Source organism: Falco cherrug, chromosome 10, assembly GCF_023634085.1.
Source record: "Falco cherrug isolate bFalChe1 chromosome 10, bFalChe1.pri, whole genome shotgun sequence".
In the NCBI taxonomy this organism is placed as follows: domain Eukaryota; kingdom Metazoa; phylum Chordata; class Aves; order Falconiformes; family Falconidae; genus Falco; species Falco cherrug.
Window position 1 is genome coordinate 9,143,631 of NC_073706.1, and position 18,870 is coordinate 9,162,500.

The 18,870-nt window shown below is 41.7% G+C and overlaps 1 protein-coding gene across 1 annotated transcript in view; it reads left to right on the top strand.

Moving 5' to 3' along the window:
* Window positions 1-1,674: 1,674 nt before the first annotated feature.
* The window catches only part of TSHZ2 (teashirt zinc finger homeobox 2), a 232,055-nt gene continuing 214,859 nt past the window's right edge, over window positions 1,675-18,870 (top strand). The window contains exon 1 of the mRNA XM_005444919.4: window positions 1,675-2,425. Within this exon, the coding sequence (XP_005444976.2) occupies window positions 2,386-2,425 (40 nt within the window). The 5' untranslated portion in view covers window positions 1,675-2,385. The remainder of the gene's footprint in view (window positions 2,426-18,870) is intronic.

Consider the following 18,870-nt stretch of genomic DNA (forward strand, 5'->3'; position numbering starts at 1 on the left):
CCCCTGGTGTCAACCAACAGGATTTTACACATGCTGCACACAGGTATAAGTGGTCTGTGCAATTCTGACTGATTCAAGCAGAGCTGTTCACTTCTGAGTGAGTTATGCTAGGCATAAGTGGAAAAATGAGTATTTTATAGTAGTGTTATCCTATTTTATCTTTCAAACGAAGCGTTTGCTTGTGCCAATAAATACTTTCAAATTGCTTATAAAAATTGCTAGAGTTCGTAGGGGGAAGGCTATCAAATAATTTAAGCGAAATCAGTTAGGTGGACACTTTCATAAACACAATTTCGTATTAGGCTGCTAAATACAAAGGTCACTTAGGGGTCTTCCTGGAGAAACTCATTCCCTGCCTGAGCTGCAGGGCTGCCGGCTGCAGATCACCAGTGACACTGGCTATAACACAGCGGCTCTTGCTGGTGCTTTGTAACAGAGCCTGGTCTCACAGATTGATTTGAGAGGGATGCAAATTATTCCTATTAAACCCAATAGTTTAGGTAAAAAGATAAAAATGGCAAAACCGGGGAGGGGTGGGTGGCTGGGTATGTGTGTAAGTATCTAAGAACTCTGTTCCATATCAGACTCCGGGATCAGGCTACGGAGTGTTGCAAAATCCAGTTTTAAGAGGTCTTACACAAATTATAGTTGAATGTATAGAAATTAATCCACCCTTTCAGCCCCCAAGCACTTTGAAACCCTCAAGTGCTAACAGCAGCTGTGGATAAAAGCCTGAAACAAATACAGGGGGCAGGGGAAGTCATGTCCTTGGGTCTTGGGGAACAAATCCGGCCCAAAGCTCCGCTGTCACCTGCCCCTCCTCGGCCTGGCCATCCGAAGGGTGAGGGCTCCACACGGCTCTGGCTCGCCGTGGGGGTGCAGAAGCACCCGATGGACATACCCGGCTCCCCCCAAAGGGAGGTGCGGGGGGAGCTGGGGGCGCAGGGGGTGCTGGCGCACAGCACCCCTCACCCCGCTCGCCCCTGTACAAGGGCCTCCGGCGGCGCCCCGGCTTCCACCGCAACTTCACCAAACTTTGCGGTTACGTCCAGCCGCGCCGGTTCCCGCAGCTGCTCCCCACGCTGGGGCAACCGCTAGGGCGGGGGCTGAGCTGCCAGCGGGAAGGGCCCCCCGCAGCGCCGGGCTCCCCCGCAGCGCCGGGCTGCCCCGCAGCGCCGGGCTCCCCCGCAGGCGGTTCCACCTGGGGAAGCGCCGGTGGCACGGCAGCCCGGGAGCGGCGGCCGCGCTGCCCCAGCCCTGCGCACGCCGAGGCGGCCGCCCGCGCCCCCCGTCCCTCCAGCCGGGCCACCCGCGTCCCTGCCCCTCTCCAGTGGGAGTGGGCGGCGGGCGCTGCCCACGCACCCCCGCTCCCGCAGAGCCCTCAGGGAACACCCGCAGCGGGAGCGCGGGGGGTGGTCTCGCGGGGGGGGGGGGGGGGAGGTGCGGGGAAGGGGCGGCCGCGCGTGGGGTCGCCCCGGCTGGGGGGGTGGGGGCGCGCCCCAGGTGCCGCTGGGCCCGGTGCCATCGCGCCCTGTCTCTTTAATAAACTGCTCTGCCGCCTGTCTGCGCGGAGTAAATTTCATCCTGTCATCAGGTCGCGGAGGAGGAGTTTGTTAATGTTCAGTTTGCTCAGTGGATCGATGTTTGCTGGCATCGCCTCGCCCTGCCTGTGTGTGTGTGTGTGTGTGCGCGCGCGTGTGCCTGTGCGAGCGTGTGTGCGCGCCAGTGCCTGTGTGTGTGCGTGTGTGTGCGTGTGCGTGTGTGTGTGTGTGTGTGTGTGTGTGTGTGTGAATACCAGATTTCCTTCCATCCAAAGCCTCCCTGTCCTCTCCCATATCACTCACTGCCTGGCATCTGACAGCACGGAACCTGCAGCGCTCCGCGCACACACACGCACGCACGCACACACACACCACGCACACCCGGGCACCGCTCCGCCATACAGCTCTGCGAGGAGGAGGAGGAGAGGAGAGGAAAGGGAGGAAGCAGCCAGCCCCACAGTCTTTCCAGAGCTGCCTTTTTAATATATACATATCTATTTTGTTATTTATTTATTACCATTCTCTGGCACTGTGGGCGCCTTTCATTTGCTCCTGAGCTTGGATGTTTGAATCAAAGCAAAGCAAGTGTTGCAACAGTTAAAAAAAAAAAAAAAAAAGCCAACCAAAAAAAAAAAAAGAGAGAGAGAGAGAAAGAAAGAAACCTAGATCTCTAAAATAAAATAAAAACCAAACAGGTTCCTATCAGTGAAGTGGAAAGGAGGGGGGCAGGGGAGGCTTGAGGGGGGTGTTGGGGAAAGCAGCTGAGAGGCAGAGAAACACGACTCAGGAGCGTCTCAGGGCTCTCGGATCTGGGGACAGAAGTGAGATTGGAGAAAGTAGAGCGATGCCAAGGAGGAAACAGCAAGCACCCAAACGGGCTGCAGGTAAGGAGAAGCCATCCACTTACACAGCCTCTGTCTCTCCACTCCTTCCAATCCTACCCCCCATCTTTATTATTATTTAGGGTCACCCTTGCTTTTCCGGGCTGGATCTTTATTTATTTATCCCCCCTCCCCCTCCCTTTCCCTTCGTAACTCTGTGGAGCCAGTTTCATCCCTTATTGCCAAGATCTTTACTCTGACATGGGCTGTCCCCTTCCACCCTCCCGCCGCTCCCACCGCGCTCGGTCCCCGCTGCCTCCTGCTCCCAGTTCCCATCCTGCCCTGGCTAAACTTTTCCCCCCAACTTTATTCCGCTCGGCTCCCATTCTCCCCCGGCCCCTTTCCCTTACCGAACCGAAAGCTGCCTCCCATTTGCTTCCCGCTTTAGTCTTTTTTTTTTCCCCCCCTTTATTCCACCCCCCCACCCCCCACCCCCTCCCGGTGGTTTTTGTTTTTAAAAACGTGTGTTTCGCGAAGTGGGTCGGTGTGTTTAACCTTTTATTTCGCCGTGTTTCTGGTGGCGATGCTGGCCGGGTGTGTGTGCCTCTGTGTGTGTGTGTGCACGTTGTGTATGCCTGAAATAGTACAGGGACTGTCTCTGCTGATGAACCCGGTGGGGAAGTTCAGCCTTTGATCATCAGTGGTGAAAATTGCAACAGGAAATAAAATGAAACGTTCTGACTGTTAGAAGACAATCCACATTTTCAAATCAAATCCGTCTTTTGTTTTGTAGCCGAGTTTTTAGATTTGCACATGCCAAGTGGTTTTGCAATTTTTATTTTTTTTTTTTTTTTAAGAAGAAAATAGTTTGCAACTTTGGAAGTGTTTTGTTTTGTCGTTTGTAGGGTGTTCTTTTCCTTTTGGGGGCCAAGGAAAAGAAACAGATGAGTGGGCCTGTATAGTAAATCTTTTCAAACAGTTTTCTTTCAGGCTGCTTAATTGCTTTTTATTTTTTTTTAATAGTGTGGTGGGGTTTTGTTTCTGGGAAGCGCAATATGGAAGTTCATTTTTCTTCTGCCAGACCCACCCACTGAAAAATCAGCTTTCCAGTTGATTGCCAGCTTTGATTTGACATTTGATTGATCACCTGTCATCTTGCTGCCTTTGATCTATTCATTCTTGATATATATCAATAAATCACTCACCATGGTAACCCAAGTGCCAATGACGTAAGGCTTGCCCTCTAGATTCTCTTAGCCAGACATGCACAATTATTATCTTGTTTGGCTCTTAATGTAGGCGGGTTTTTTCCCTTCTTTTTTTCTTTGTGTCCTTCATCAGATCAGTTCTTTAAAGAAAACTAGTATTTTATGTTTTTAATTATAAAATTGTTTTTTTAATTTTTCTTCCCCCTTCTGGATATTTTCTAGGTGTAGCATATTATATGTGGGACAAAATGTATGGGCAAGTTTAGTGGCATACTTGAATAAACTTTGAAAAGTAGTGCTTGGGATTCATTCAAAGGTAAATGTTATTTCAGAGAAACTAGGATATGCATTAACTTTATTAACTTACATATTTTGCTGTGTTCATATAGGTGTAGGACAATGGTATGCAGGCAGGGTCTTTTGGGATGTGACCAATGAATGTACCTATGCAGGTTGCGAGTATGATTCCTGGCAAGCAAAGATCCCCTTTAACCATAAATAATAGTTAAGCTAGAAATGCATATATATATATATATATATATGTATATGTATATATATGTATTCAGAAGAACTCTCTGATGAGTTGCTATTATTTTATTCACAAAGAGGTTATATCTGAAGAAGGCATTAATGTTTTCAACTTGCAGGATAAATAGCTATTTTTTCATGGATGCTGATCATCACAGTGACAAGGCTAGAATTGCTCCTTTTTTCTCTCTTGTCAGGAGTATGAGACTTCATTTTATTTTGTTTTCAAAGTAGAATTTTCGCTTGGAATGTGAGTAGTATCTTTTTGTAGAAGGGGTACCCTGTTCTTTTTTAGAGACATAGGCTAGAGAGTAAGTAAATTTTTTGCGAGCAAAGCTCATGCTCCCGGGATTTCCCTGCTGAGAATACAGTAAGATATGTTTTTATCCAGAACGCTACAGTATTTTTGAGAATCTTAATGGTGAAGGAGAAATCTGAGTGACCACAATTACATCTCTCTTTCCTCATTCTCATTATAAAACGTGCATTGCTCTTCAGTGGTGCATTTCTTTGATTTGATTATATTTGTCCTCAGATCAATGTTGTTTCAGGTGAGCAAAATGCTGCAAATGCAGTCCAGTTTCATCCAGCATAACTGATCTGAAGTAGGTTTATACATTTGCAATAGTTCTCCTGCTTTGAAGTTGTATTTGTGTGTTTGTGGGGGGTAGAGGGGGGTTTCAAAGAGCAGACGTGCCTGTTGTATATAGTTCTTAAAACTGACTTTCATTTTCAGGGATAGTACTGAGGCTCTGTTTTATATGGTGAAAAATACCTCAAAGTGACAGTAGACAGACTGTGCAGTGAGAAATGAATCGCTCATCAAGGCTGATAGCAAAGCTCCTTATTCCTTTTATTTAAAGGAGTTAATACATTATATATTACTTAATTTTCACTTTTATTTATTTTTAGTTGTACAAGTTCAAAGGTATCAGTTGCACTGCATTTTGTCTTGATGGCAGCAGAGATATTGAAGAGAAGTTTGCAACTTTTAGCTTCTTTAGATAGTTCACTTCCAACGGAAGAAAAATGATAAGCCTTATGATTCTGGACATGCCTGCTTTTGTCATTGCTTAAAATTAAATACTATGCACAACTGTAAATAATTACTACCATGCACTGACTTTGAAAGCAGGTTTCTAGTTTGATTAATGAATAATGTAAAGGTTAGAGAGAACCAGCGAGTGAATCAGAAGTGAAGTCCTGCTGCTAGATGAAAATCTGTCTAGAGAAATATACATGGCAATTTTGTCCTTTTCTATTATTAATTTTAAGCCTTGTATTCCTAAGAAATATATTACAGACCATTGTAATGAAACAAGGTAGTGTAATTGGATAAACGGAGCACTATTTATGTTTGATGATGGGGATTTTTGATCTCAAATTACACTTTTAAAGACACTTTATTTCACATCAACATGGAAACTATGTCAAATGCATTTTGATCTTTCCAGGGCCGAAGCTTTTCTGAATCGTCATTCCTTTTTGAGATCGTCATTTCCATTTCGATAATTCTTGAAGCAGATAGTTACAGCTCTTGATATCAGTGCCTGCTTTAGTATCATACTTCTGTTTACAGTAAACAACCCATTTGTATTGTAGCTTTCACCCAAAGGAGTCACAAAGGGCTTTGCAAACGGCTGGCCCAATTCTTCTCTTGCTCAGGTGCAAATCAGAAATGGCTTTACTAGCAGCATCAGTGCAGTTGCAGTGAGTACTGTCTGCTCCTGCAAGTAAGAAGAGACTCAGGCCCACAAAGTACTTCATCCTTCAATGAAATGCAGCCACCTCTGGGGTAGAAGTCTTGTAACGATTCCATAACAAATGGTAATATATTAACAGAAGGGTGGAAAAAGGGTGGGAGCAAAGCAGAATTGCTATTCAGATTTTATTCCTAGGGGTATGAAATAGCTTTCAAACACAATTTCATTGGATTAAACTCTCCTTTCCCCTGCAGCTTGTTTAAATGTGCATATTTTATTTTGTGATCATGAATTGCTAGTTTGCTTTTTTAAAGCCTGCAAAGAGGAATCTGGACTTAACGCCTTTTCCGGCTGCAATTTTGTATTTCTTCTTTTCCTTCTCTCTCAGCTCCAGTAGGCTATCTAAGAACCAAAGCTTTGGAAAAGTACAGCAGAAACAGCTATCAGTCGCATTTATTTTGTTTATTCGAGCTGTAGAATAACACAGTTTTGTTTTTGGAAAAGTCCTCCCAGAGCAACAAACAGAAGATACTTAGCAGTCAGTACTTTAAAGCTGCAGTTTGCACCTTAGGAGTAAAAGGTTATTTAAAGCAGAAACATATTTAGAAAGTGAAATTCTGCTTCTGCAGAGAGCAGAGCAAATGACCAGCTAGGTCTGATACATACGTTTCTGCGATGAAGGGAAGCGTTATATACATGTATTAATAAGCAAGAGCATTGTGGCTTTTTTAGTGTTATTTGTATCCTTTATTACAGGGGCAATAGAAGCAGGTTCCAAGCAAGCAGTCCTGAATGAAACTATAGGAATGGCAGCATCGTTTTGTTTAAACAACCTCCAGAAAAGCAAGTGCACATCAAAACCACCTAAATAGCTCATGCCTCAGAACCTTTCAGTTGCTGTGCACACCACGATGCTGACAGATGACAAAAAAGCCAAGGTGTTGACAAACAAGAGGAGCCTTTAAATCCTGGTTAATTAAATATATTCCAAAATAGGTACTTTTGCAACTAAAGAGGCACCAAAATTAGTTGCCATCTGCGTTAAATTCTGGAATCGGCTACTAAGCCTGAAACAGCTATGTAATTTTTTCCCATTGTCAAAACTCAGGCCTGAATGGGACAATTTGAAATCATGTTCATTTTAGTTACTGTTTCCTTATTTCAATTTTCCTGTCACATATCAATGCACTGTATATTATCACTATATAAAGAGTGGGACTCACCAAGAGTTCAGCCCCAGTGACTGTGAAATAAAAGATGTTTCCATCAGTAAATGACACAATTTTATAGCCCTTTTAAAAACACGTTCATTGTCAGAAATTTTTTGCATAAATGCTCTCCCTCTTCTGTGCTCTCTAATTGAAAAGCCCATTTTCTTCAAAACAGCAGGATTTTGGTATTTCCTCCTGGAGCTTTCTTCTTCTGATTTTTCCTCTCATTCATAGCACCCACCTCAAGTAACTGTTTCCCCTAGAAGAGGTCCCTGGAGTTCCTCCGTAGCAGAGGGCCAGGGAGAGCCTTTCTCCCGTCGTTTTACTTCCCATCCCGATGAGGACATCACTCCCAGAGAGCAACTCCAGACTCGCAGAAAAAAAAAAGCTGTCAGTTGCTGTGGCTGCAATTCCCAACTTAGCAGCAGCAGAGGGAATGGAACTGTACTCTATCAATTACAGTTGGAACCAGAGGCTAAACACTTATTGTGTTAAGCTATTGTGCAGATCTTAAGAGCTCAAATGTAAAAAAAATATCATGTCAGCTAGTGGAGGGGAGAATAAGGCCTGGTTCTTCTACTGGATGACGTATTGTTAGCAAATGCAAAGTAAAATTATTCAAATTCTATTTAATGCTTCTCGGGTTGAGACATGTGTGTACCATATTATGCCTTAAAAAAGGGGGATCCTACTGACTTTACTGCTAAAATAAGCCATTATTTTTCCCTCTTCTCCGCAAAATGAAAATATTTGTGAAGTTTTACCTCTAAAGCGTGCTCATGCAAGCAGAGAGACATTTTCATCTGTCTCCGAATCTGATACAGGAGTCAACTAGAAACATTACGCTCTCAGATGAAGTCTTACATTTCATTCATGCAAGAGCAGTGATTTTTCATTACCTATTTAATTACAATAATTTACATGAGAGTGGGTCCAGTTCTGCAGCTCTTACTCAGCACTTTCCTTCAATGGGTAACTGGCCTGTGTAAAGACTGTCTATGTGAACCTGGGCTGTTTAGCTTCAAAATTAAATATATATGTTTCTTTAGTAATGTTTTGCCTCTGAAGAGGGATCAGATTGTACCATTAAGCTTTAAATTTAGGGAGAGTTCTGCTTGTAACTTGTGTTACTAATGGTTGCATGCTATTCTTCTCTAAAGTCTGTACGACTGAGATATTTTGCTTCCTTGGCTAACTTTGCTTCTCAAACACATTTCCATTGTCTGTGTTAATTATTGAATACTGTTTCTTGGTACTGGTAGGTGATACAGTCTTTTAAAGAATCTGTTTTTAACATGTAGTGTTAACGCTGTACACACGAGCAGCAGCTCTCAAGTAAATGCATGAAGATGGTTTTGCAAATCAGAAGCCTTAGAGTTCCGTGTAGTTTTAGGGACTAAAATCGGTTTTCTCATTAAGGTGACCTCTCACTTGAGGCTGTTGGATCTTGGCACCGAGTAATTTTTACCATGTTATAATAATGGCTTCTGCAACTCAGAAATACCTTGACAGCAAACTGTGTATTTTTTTAAGGTTTCAAGGAGAAACGCATCATAGAAGCACACTGTTTCCCATTAGATTTACGCATCCCTCTTTAACTGTTTCTGGCTTTTCATCTGTTACTTGTGAGGTTTTTCAGGCAAAAAAAAGTGGAAAAACTGGTCTTATGATCTAAGTGTTGCATTAAGTAGTTCATTTATAAAAATGAAGAAAATCTTTGTTTCTCTAAAAGAAATGTTTTCCCCCTTTGCCCTAGGAAAAAGAAAGTCACAACAATAGCTTCAAAATGACAGGATTCAATTGTGAAAAATACATAGTTTATAATGTGCAGTGCCCGATGGTCCTAAGTATTGGTAAAATTCCAGTTAAATAGAACAGTCTTAAATGTATTGGAAACAGACCCTCTTCAGGTATGCACACATACATACCTAAAAAAAGGAGAGACAGTCGCCTGTCTGGGAGCAGGATGCACTGTTCTTATTGACAGAAACTGGAGAGCTCAGTTGTTTAGAGCAATTTTTGATTATTCCACCAATATTTGCCCAAATGTTAAAACTTGTGTGATGTTAGGAGCTGTGTCCACTGAAAGTCCTTTGTTAGTGTTTATTTTCTTTAAACCTCCAGCTCCTGGAATCTGGTGATTATGCAAGTGCCCACTGTGCATTTTAAAAGGAAAATGTATTTTAAACTCCTTGCTATGGAGAACTAAGGAGCTTGAAAATGTGCAGCCTAAAAGTTCTTATGCCAGAAGAAAAATGCTGTGATTCTCAAAGTGACTGTTTCTGACATCTCATAATTTTCAGCTGGTCTCACAATTTTTGTGGTTGTGCTTCGTGATTTTTGAATAAACAAGGTTGGCAGTATTGCTTTTGACTGATTCCAATGATGAACTGGTGTATGTGTCTGCGTATGTAATTATATACATACACAAACATAATACCAGTAAACAAAATACATAACATAATGATGGAATGGAGTTACATGAATGGTAGCTCTGAATTTGTATTGATATCAACAAAGCAGTTTTGAGACATTAGACCATGGGTTCTTGAAGAGTGGCTTTCAACTGAAGTTTTGTGGAGATTGTTTTTAGTGGCAATTAAATCTAGAAAGTTAATAGCCAGTAACTGTTCTTTAAAGTCTGAACACTTGCAAGACCTATGAGGAATGCATAGCCTACCTTTTTTTCAGATATAATCAGGCTCAACTTTATTGAAAAAAAATTTACAACTAGCAACATTAATGCTGTATTTTTATTGTATTAATGCAAATGAGATGCTGACTTCTTTCTTTCATCTCCATGGCTTGTATCTGTTATAGCTGTATTTTATTCCTTTCTGTGTCTTTTCTCCCAGTGTTCTGTAAACTGCCATCATCTAATGATACTGAGGCTCATTAAAGTTACTCACCATGCTAAAGAGACTATGGGAATCATCCTTAGCTCTAGATGGCTATAGAAAAGCAAAACCATTGAGTATATGGGGAAAACTAATCCAGATCAACCCTTCCGTTCCCATTTTGGGAAATCTTTAAAACTGGTAGGTCAAACAGGAGGAAGAAACTTGCAGGAAGAGCAGTGTACTGGAAAGAACAGGTCATTTTTAATACACATCCCTACCTGACAAAGATAAAAAGCAATAAAGTTTTAAGGAGCTTTCTGGCTCTTCCTGCATCTCTCTCCGAAGACTCATTTAATTGAAAAGCCTGTTGTGCTTGGTTTTGTGCATGTAAAAGAGAGAAGGGGCAATTTTGCACAAGGCCTAATATTCCAGCACAATATAATCGGAACTCTTTCTGGTTGCTTTTTAAGTCTCTCTGTTCATATAAAATTAAGACCCTCTTATCTTAAATTGTAGTAAATCTCATTCAATATTGCTTTCATAACTTAAAAAATGCTGTTACATATTCCCAAAGCAACTTTGCTGAAGTAATATTTGGTCTGTTTATATGGAATCAGTGCAGGATTTCTATTGAAAAAGGAGCAGCACACAGTTCTTGTTCATAATGGAAATAACTGAATTCTCTGAAACACCTTACCTTGGTAGCAAAGATTTTTTCTAGAGAAACTCTGCTTAGACGGGATTGGAACGAAAATCTGCACATTGGTGCAGTTTGGTATGTGCAGACAACAAGCCTATTTCCATCATTCACCCTCCACTTGGACAGAAGTAATTTTTTTGGTAGAAAGGTTTTACTCTGAATTTTCCATATATAAATAATTTTGTGTGAATTACACTGGGACTTACCACCACAATTCATAAGGCCTGCAATTTTCTTTGTACATGTAGGAAGAACTCATTTACTTCCTGCAGCATGAGTGGACTTCACAGAAAAGAGCTGGATCTTTTTCATGATGTACAGTTCTGCATTGAAGAAACATAACCTTATGCTAGCTGGTATATTGGTCTACCAAAATTAATTTTTTTATGTGTTTTTCAGCCGTGTCATAACATGTATAAGCACAGTACAAGTAGCTTTAAATTAACATGTGAAAGGAGAAGGAAGCTAAGTAGTTATATTGATCATCTGTAGCATTAAATGCTAAAAAAATTAAAAGCTTTCTAGTGCTTTTGATAATCTGTATGGTTCCTGCTCATATATGTCTGCTTTGTTAGTGAGCAATATTTCTTCACACTTAGCACCTTTCTTCCAAAGATTTCTTACTAATGCTGTGTACTCCTCAGAATAAACCCAGTGAAGTAGAATATTTTTTCCCCATTTTACAGAAAATCAAATTGAAGCCAGGAGGTATTAGCTGATTTTCTCAAGGTCAAACAGTATTTGCTCCTAATTCCCTTCTCTAGGTACTAGATCACATTTCTGTTGTCAGCACACTTCCAGGAGAGAAAGCCAGGCTGGAGGCTCAAGGCATCTGCGTGCTTGCTGCTGGGGTGAGAAGAGGGAGCAGCTCAGCTGGGGCACTGGGGCTGTTGGAGGGCAGCTGGAAAGGCAGTTTCATCCCTTCCGTGCAACTCCCCGTGGTGGAGGAGGTGGCACTTTGCTCATGTCCAGGAGCTCCCAAAAGTGGGAGGACTCACAGTTAGAGAAATCAGAGCTCTGCTAACTGGGCGCTTTACTAGGCAATAGCTTTAGACAGAAAAATTTAAGTCTTTTACCTTGGTCAATGGTAAGTTTCAGAGCATTTGGTTATGGTTACTTTTTCCCCTATATACTGTTCTTCATTTCTTTGTCAGACCTGCGATCTAGCTTTGTATTTCTGACAGTGTGTAATGTATTGCCTTGAGAAATATGAAAAACCTGGTCTGATTGCAACTAAACGGGACATACACATTTTTTCCCCCACCCAGACTGCCGGAGGCAGTTGGAAATCTCTGGTAATAGAGTTTGAGGCTCTGGTTTTTCTAAGTCAGCTTCTAATGTTAAGGGTCTAAATCCTTACATGGGCACCTAAATAGAGCTCTGCCTTTTCAAAAGCTTTTAGCACCAAGCAGTTCCCATGGACCTTCCTCAGTTCCCCCTCTTGTGTAAACTGGAATTGTTAAGCCTCGATCAAGGGCAGTGGGTTTTTTTTTCTAAAGTGGAGATGTATGTATTGCCTATAGAAGAAATATGATGCAAGTAATAGCCTATGGATTCATTAAGGATTGTTTATGTTTATTTTCACACCATATTACCTTTCAGGAATGGTCGTTTCAGCCATTATATTGACAGGGACTCAGAATAAATCTTAGGTAATATAAGGCTAATCTGCCATACCTGGGAGACCACCTGCTACCCTCTCAAACAGAGGCCAGATCGTTTGGTGCTGAATCACCAGGTAGGGCTTTCTCCTCTGGAGCTGGGGACTTGGGAAGCTCTCCCATGGCTCCTTTTCATGTGGAAATTAATGCTTGCCTCTATTTCTGAATAGTAGGTTATTAGAGTTCATATGCAAATTCCCAGGATGGGAATTTGTCTCTCTTTGATAATTGATATAATAATATATATTTTTAGTGGTCCAAAGTCCTTGAGCTTGAGCCTTGTATATGTAATTTATGTTTATTTCTTACTGTTATTAACTATAATTTAGTTGTTGGCGCCTTTCATTGCCTTAGATTGAAGGGAGTGTCTCTATCCCATTGCCCCTCTGTAAACAATGCCCTTTTAGGGTTCCTTATCCTGTATCCTTGCCCAGACATTTCCTAGCCTGTCAAATACTGTCATTTTATTCCTTACAGATCATTCACAGTACGTCTCCTGTTGCACACACAAATAAGGAACAAATGCAATCACGATGCATCATCGTTTAGCATAACAAATAAAAGCCGATCTGTGCAGATTTCCCTTAAAGTGTCTCTTAATATGTATTGTCAAAATGTCTGAAGATGTCTTTTACTCATAAGCATTTAATTATTCGTGACAATTAAACTAATATTCAGAGCAGGAAAAAAATGAAGGTATTAAATATTTTCTCTTGTCAAAAGCTAACAAAACGTCACCTGGCATAGCAAACTCCTTAAATTTTGTATTTCAAACATACCTTATAATTGAAAGGCTCTTGAACAAAATTACGGGGCCCCACTTCACAGCTCTATATTTTGTATTGGATTTGAGGAAATTGTACTTTTAAAACTAGACCAAAATTTAAGGGCACATCCTTACAGCTTATATCAGTAATGAGCAGCTGAATACTTGATGACTGAAAAGGAGTTTCTATCAATTTTTAAGTCTGTGCTGAAATTTACAGCCAACGGCCTCTCTGACTGAATTAGGGACTCAGTCCTGGGTTTTGTAGCCTCAGCCAGTTATTGTTTTATTTGTGCGTGAGAAAAAACAGCTCAAATAACACAAAGCAAGTCATCAACCTTTTCTTTGTTCAGAATTATGGATTGATTTTGTTGGGTTTGATCCCTCTAGCCAGATGGATTGTTTGAACTGGAGAGGTAACATGCTGTGGATAAGGCAGAACAAGTCGCCAACACTGCTGCTGAGGGCTCAGCACCTTCACCTGCCTGGAAGCCCTTTAACGTGCAAGAAGTTCAGCTACATGATAATGAAAAGGGGGAGAAAAACAGAGAAGATCTTGAAAAGAGCTGAAAACCAGCAGAGGCCTCGAGCGCAGTGTTGTGTGGATGCTGGAATACTGCGTAGCCCCAGGCACAGCAACAATAACATCTATATTATGGGCACAGCAATTCCTATAGTCCAGATTGTTTGGGGTTTTCAGTTGAGGGATTTGATTTCTACTGGTTCTAATGTTTCCAGTTCTGAGCAACCATTTCCATTATCAAAATTTGTGTTTCCTTTCTTAAAATGTTCTTCCTGTAATTTAGGCTAAGATCTATTCGGCAAAAAAAATTAAAAGACTTACATCAGGGTTTATTTCAAAGCTGTGGGACCACTGTGCTTTCTGGCAGTGACGTGCACATTTTTCAGAGATATCTTCTGCTTTCCCTGAGAAAATCCACCCCAATTTGTCTTAGAAAGTCTAAAAGTTGCTGTTGCCAAAGAATTTTTAGAAGGTGACACAGCATTCTCCAGCGTGCCATCTCCAACACGCATGCTCTGTTCTTGGTTTCTCTTTTTCAATTACATTCCTTTAAAATATGTTTTAGCTGGGGATAAGTAGGACAATTGCTTTCCCTGCTGCAGGGACGGCAATGGGCCTGAGCAGTCTAAGGGGAATGAGGACCGGTCTGTATCGTGCGTGCAGCTGTAGCCCAGGCCCCAAGATGGGAAACGGGGAAACTGAGAAAGCAGAATGTGGTAAGGGCAGCAGGAGAGAGCATAAAATTATCAAATAGCTCTAGAGAACCGTGGTAAAAATGTGTATTTGACTCTATTGCCTGGTAAGCGTGGACCGTGATATTGAGCATTAGCTCTTGCGGGGAATGCATCCAACAGTTTCTGTCTAGGTTAAGACCTGGATGGAAATAAGTATGGTTCCACATGCGCAGTTCCTAGTTTTCCTCAGGTTTTTTTGGGTTTGTTTTTGTTTTTTTATTTTTTTCACGAGCATGCCTGGGCCCTGGCTCCCTTGCAGGCAGAGGGTGGGTGGCTGCAGGACATGAGCCTCAGCTGGGCAGGCAGGTGTGTCCACAGGGCTGCTCAGCCTCACGGGACCTTCCTCTCTGTGGAAAAAAGTAGAAAAACTCACTTAAAATTTGAGCTGTGCCCACATCCTGTGTCTGTTAAATAGCTGTGGCAATGCCCCATCCCCGAGGCATGGTGCTGGCAGTTCAGGAGCGGCTGGGCAGCGGTGTGAAATGCCCTTGAAAGGAGGAAAATGGTGATTCCCTGTGAGGAGGCGATGCGGGCAGCGAGGCTCAGGGCCGCACCTTGGCTGGCGAGAATTAAACAGACGTCTTGAAGACTTAAGGCAGCAGAGAGGTTTGTGGAAGCCATATAGAATGTACAATAATGATATATATATAGGGTGGTTGCGAGGTATCGGGGGGGTTGAGCTGCGGGAGCTGCCCAGTCAGGGGGCTGGGGAGGCGCAGGGTGCCACAGGTAGGCCTGAACAAAGCGTGGAAATTGCTGGCAGTTAAGTAGCTGTTGTACAAAAGCAAGCAGCTCAGAAAATACAAAGAATAATGCCAGGAGTTTCAACCACAGATATCTGTTTAGATAAAAAGAGCCTGTTAGTCTGAGATCTCTTCTCATGCCACAACATGCAAATTGCAAGGGGCTGATCCCTCTGTCGCTCTGTGAGTAACTGCCATTTACTTCAGCAGGTGCTGGGCCCTTACAACTCTGACTTTGGTTTTACTTGGGGCAGGGGGGGTTATTTTATCTCATTTACTGCCCTGTGGGAGATTTTCCATAGAAACTGAATCTTTCTATCTGGGAGTCGGCAACAAAACTTGAACAAGGATCATCAATAAGAGCGGAGCAAGTTGCCTTCAGGATATTGTACAGCTTTGTGTCACCTCCAAAATAACTAAAATCCTAAGAATGTTAATCTAGAAAGCAGTCACCCTTGCATTACTCTTCTGCTGTTTCTGTGAACTTATTAGAGATTTTATAAACTTGTGATTTGAGTTAAACAGAGGTAAATCATTTGGAGAAATATTTGCAGGGAGGCAGAGGGATGTTATGATGCCATCAGCATCTGGGTTTCCACTTGGTTGGATTAGGAACATTTTACCTTAATCATTCCCAAACATGTTTGCTAAAATCCCTTCTTTCATTTTTTATCACCCATGAGCTATAGCCAGGCAGGTTTTCAATTTGTGTATGTGTGTGTGTTAGGGTAAAGTGATGAAATTTGTTGTTAGAGTGAGTATACGAACAGTCTCATTTTTATATTTGTCTTCTTTCATTATAACTGTTTGGAAACATTTTGATTCAGTTAAAATGCACTATTTTCCATATACAAAGTATGTACAGGGGAACAAGGGAGTGATTATGAGTTTCTCCAAGGAAATAAGCATCTCTTAGCCATCATCCTACAACTGGGAAAGTTCTAATACATGACATCTATATAATTTAACCTAATAATTTTTTTCTTTTTACAGTGATGTAATGGGGAGAGTGACCTGGACTTTGTAAAAGTTCCCCTACTTACTGCAGATTCCCAAGGGCAATGTAACATTCTAGACAGTGTTTTATATGCCCTGATTAAAATGTAACATATTTTTGCATTTCCTGTGCAGTGACCTGTTAGTGCTCATAGACAGAACACTTAAAGAACAGTTACAAGGAGACATTTCCAAATGTGCCTAATATGCACGAGTTTTTATAACATTCTTATTTCATTTGAAATTGCAGCTACAGCAGGAACCATTCAGACGGCGCATTGATTTAACTTTTTAATCCACTGTTTTGCTACGTCAAGTAAAATAAATGTTTGTTTTTAGCTCCGTTTTTTGCATTGCTAAAACTCGTAACTACTTGCTTTAAGCTTGGGATTCTAAAGGGAGCTACATTATCTGAGATTTAAAGCTTGCTTTTTGTAGCTGCTTTCTCACAACTCCCCCAAGAAAAAAAAAATACAAAAGTACAACTTTAGCAAAAAGGGCTTTTATATCTCTATCAATTATAGAAACACCAGCTGCAGTAGATTACAAATGTGTTTGGCTGATTGTGATGTTGTGTGGGGAAAACTGTCACAAGGAACTGGATTCTGTTCTCCCCGACACCGCTGGGATGTTGCACTGTTCCCTCGGCTGCAGCCGGCACTTCTGTCAAAGCTGGAGTGGGCAAGAGTGGGATCCGGCACTGGGATTGCCAAATAGCATACTGCCAAATCTAGCTCGGTACTTGTGCACACGTCCTGGCATTAGGAAAAAATATGAAGCTGTTGAATGTGAACACGAGTGTTAGCTGTGTGTCATAGTGTATGCATGTGTTTTTATGTGAGCTGAAGCAAAAGCCACACCAATATGTCTGCAACCTGGACCAGAAACCTCTGGGGAGAATTACTCCAGTTATTTTTGATCTTTATTTTTTATATCCAAGATATTTTTTTCCTTTTACTTTCTTGAAGAACCAAGTCAACGGGAAAGGCACCACAGAACAAAAATTGTTTGACCAGCCCGTAATCACGAAGAAAAGAAATAGGATGCAAGACAGCAATGCAAGATGGGCGATTTAGCATTTTTGGTGGTGTTGGGCTCAGGAAAAAATAATGTATCAAAGTGCGTGCGGGTCATTATTGCTTCACTAATGTCCTGGGGTAAAAGCATATCAATATAAGGGCTTTCAGTTGTTTGCATCTTGGTTACTGTTTCATTTATCTTACTGTGCTTTGGGTCACTCTGGAAGGATGTGGGTGGGTCCTGGTTTATTTTAACAAAGAGAAACTGACATAGCAAAGTTCTGCATATACTTTTCAGTGAAAATGCAATTTTCTATTTTCATTTAATCCCAGGAATGTTGGCATTTTCCAGGCTGTCAAACAAATGAGTGCACTGGAGGACAGTTAGATGTGTCTGTCTAGTTCATCTATCTAATCTACCTCATTTCTAATGTGCCCATCACCATGGTGTCTAGGTGGAAAGTATCTGCCCTGATTTTGTTTTTTGTCTGTATTGGCTGTGGTAACTTAATTGAGTCCTAAGAGCTTTCAGATTCATCTGCAAAAATAATAACAAAAACATTATCAGAATAATGATTAATTTTTGTACTCTTACTCAGAATTTCCCCTTTCTCTTCTGAATGTACGTGGCTAGTTGATTATTGTTGCCTTATCTAGAAGAGGATATGTTTTAGAGGTGCTGTAGTAAATTGGAGTTTTACCTGAGTCAGCAGTGACTCAAAACTTCATTTGGCTTCTAAAGTGAATTCACTCATCTCCTCTAACTTCCTTCTGCTTTTCTCTGCATAAGCTGACTTCATTTACTAAGCCACCCAGTTTAGCAGCTGCATCTGTTCGGTGACCCTTTGCCATGTAAAACATAGGTAAAGGTAATAAAAACTAATAGAAGCTGTGGCTTCAAAAATTATATCTTCATTTGGAAGCCCTGGTTTCTGTTAAATTTAATTACTTCTCTCTCTGCCGATTAGGTAAAAATGCATTGTAAGACGTAAGTGAACAGTTTTTCAAAAGCAGAGGCCTGAGGTCCATGCTAAGGGGAGAAAAAATCCCAATGTTGATTTGCTGTATCTGTGCACGTGGTTATCACAATCTGCGTGCACACATGGGGAGAATGTGCTGCGATGGGGCACTGTGGTGCTGCCAGCATGCACAGTCATCCCGTCAGTGTGAGTGGTCATGGTAATTTTAGAGATGTGTCTGCCGGGCATGCAGCAGCATCTGCATGGTTGTGTGCCACCTTATGCTTTTGAAAAATGTGGCCAAAGCAGTAATCAGACTGCAGAAGTCAGTAAACTCTTGTGTTGAAGAGGCCAAGTAACCAGTGTGGTGCTTACTAAGGGGAAGAGATCACTGAAAATACTGCAAATGTAGCTTTCTCAGCTATAATTGAATTTGATCTCAACTGTACAGTTACATACAGCTTCTTTTCTACTCCTCTCCTACGTGTGTTGAAAGTGTCTTTATAAACCTACCCCTCAAAGATAATTTCATTGAGAGCCAGACATTTCATACGTGACAGTGATTTCTAATCCCATCTGGACTGGCAGATCGCAGATTCCCAGCCCATGGCCTCAGCATATAATGTGAGTTCACACAAACACGGTAAACCGTCGCTCTGGCTGTTCGCTTAGTCCTGGAGCGATCGAGTAAAAGAAGGATTACTCTTTGCAAGATTTAATTTCATCTTCTGGGTATTTGCAGTGGTCCGAAGTATGGACATGATTACATTTCACAGGTTTTTCTGTGATTTAGAACAAAAATTATTAGCAGAGCTGGCTCAGCAAGGAATTTCTGATGTAATCTATACCAGTTACAGGCAAGGGGTGTGGTAATAGGGAAAGAAAAAGGAGGGCTAAGTGTTTATCCCGGTTGACTG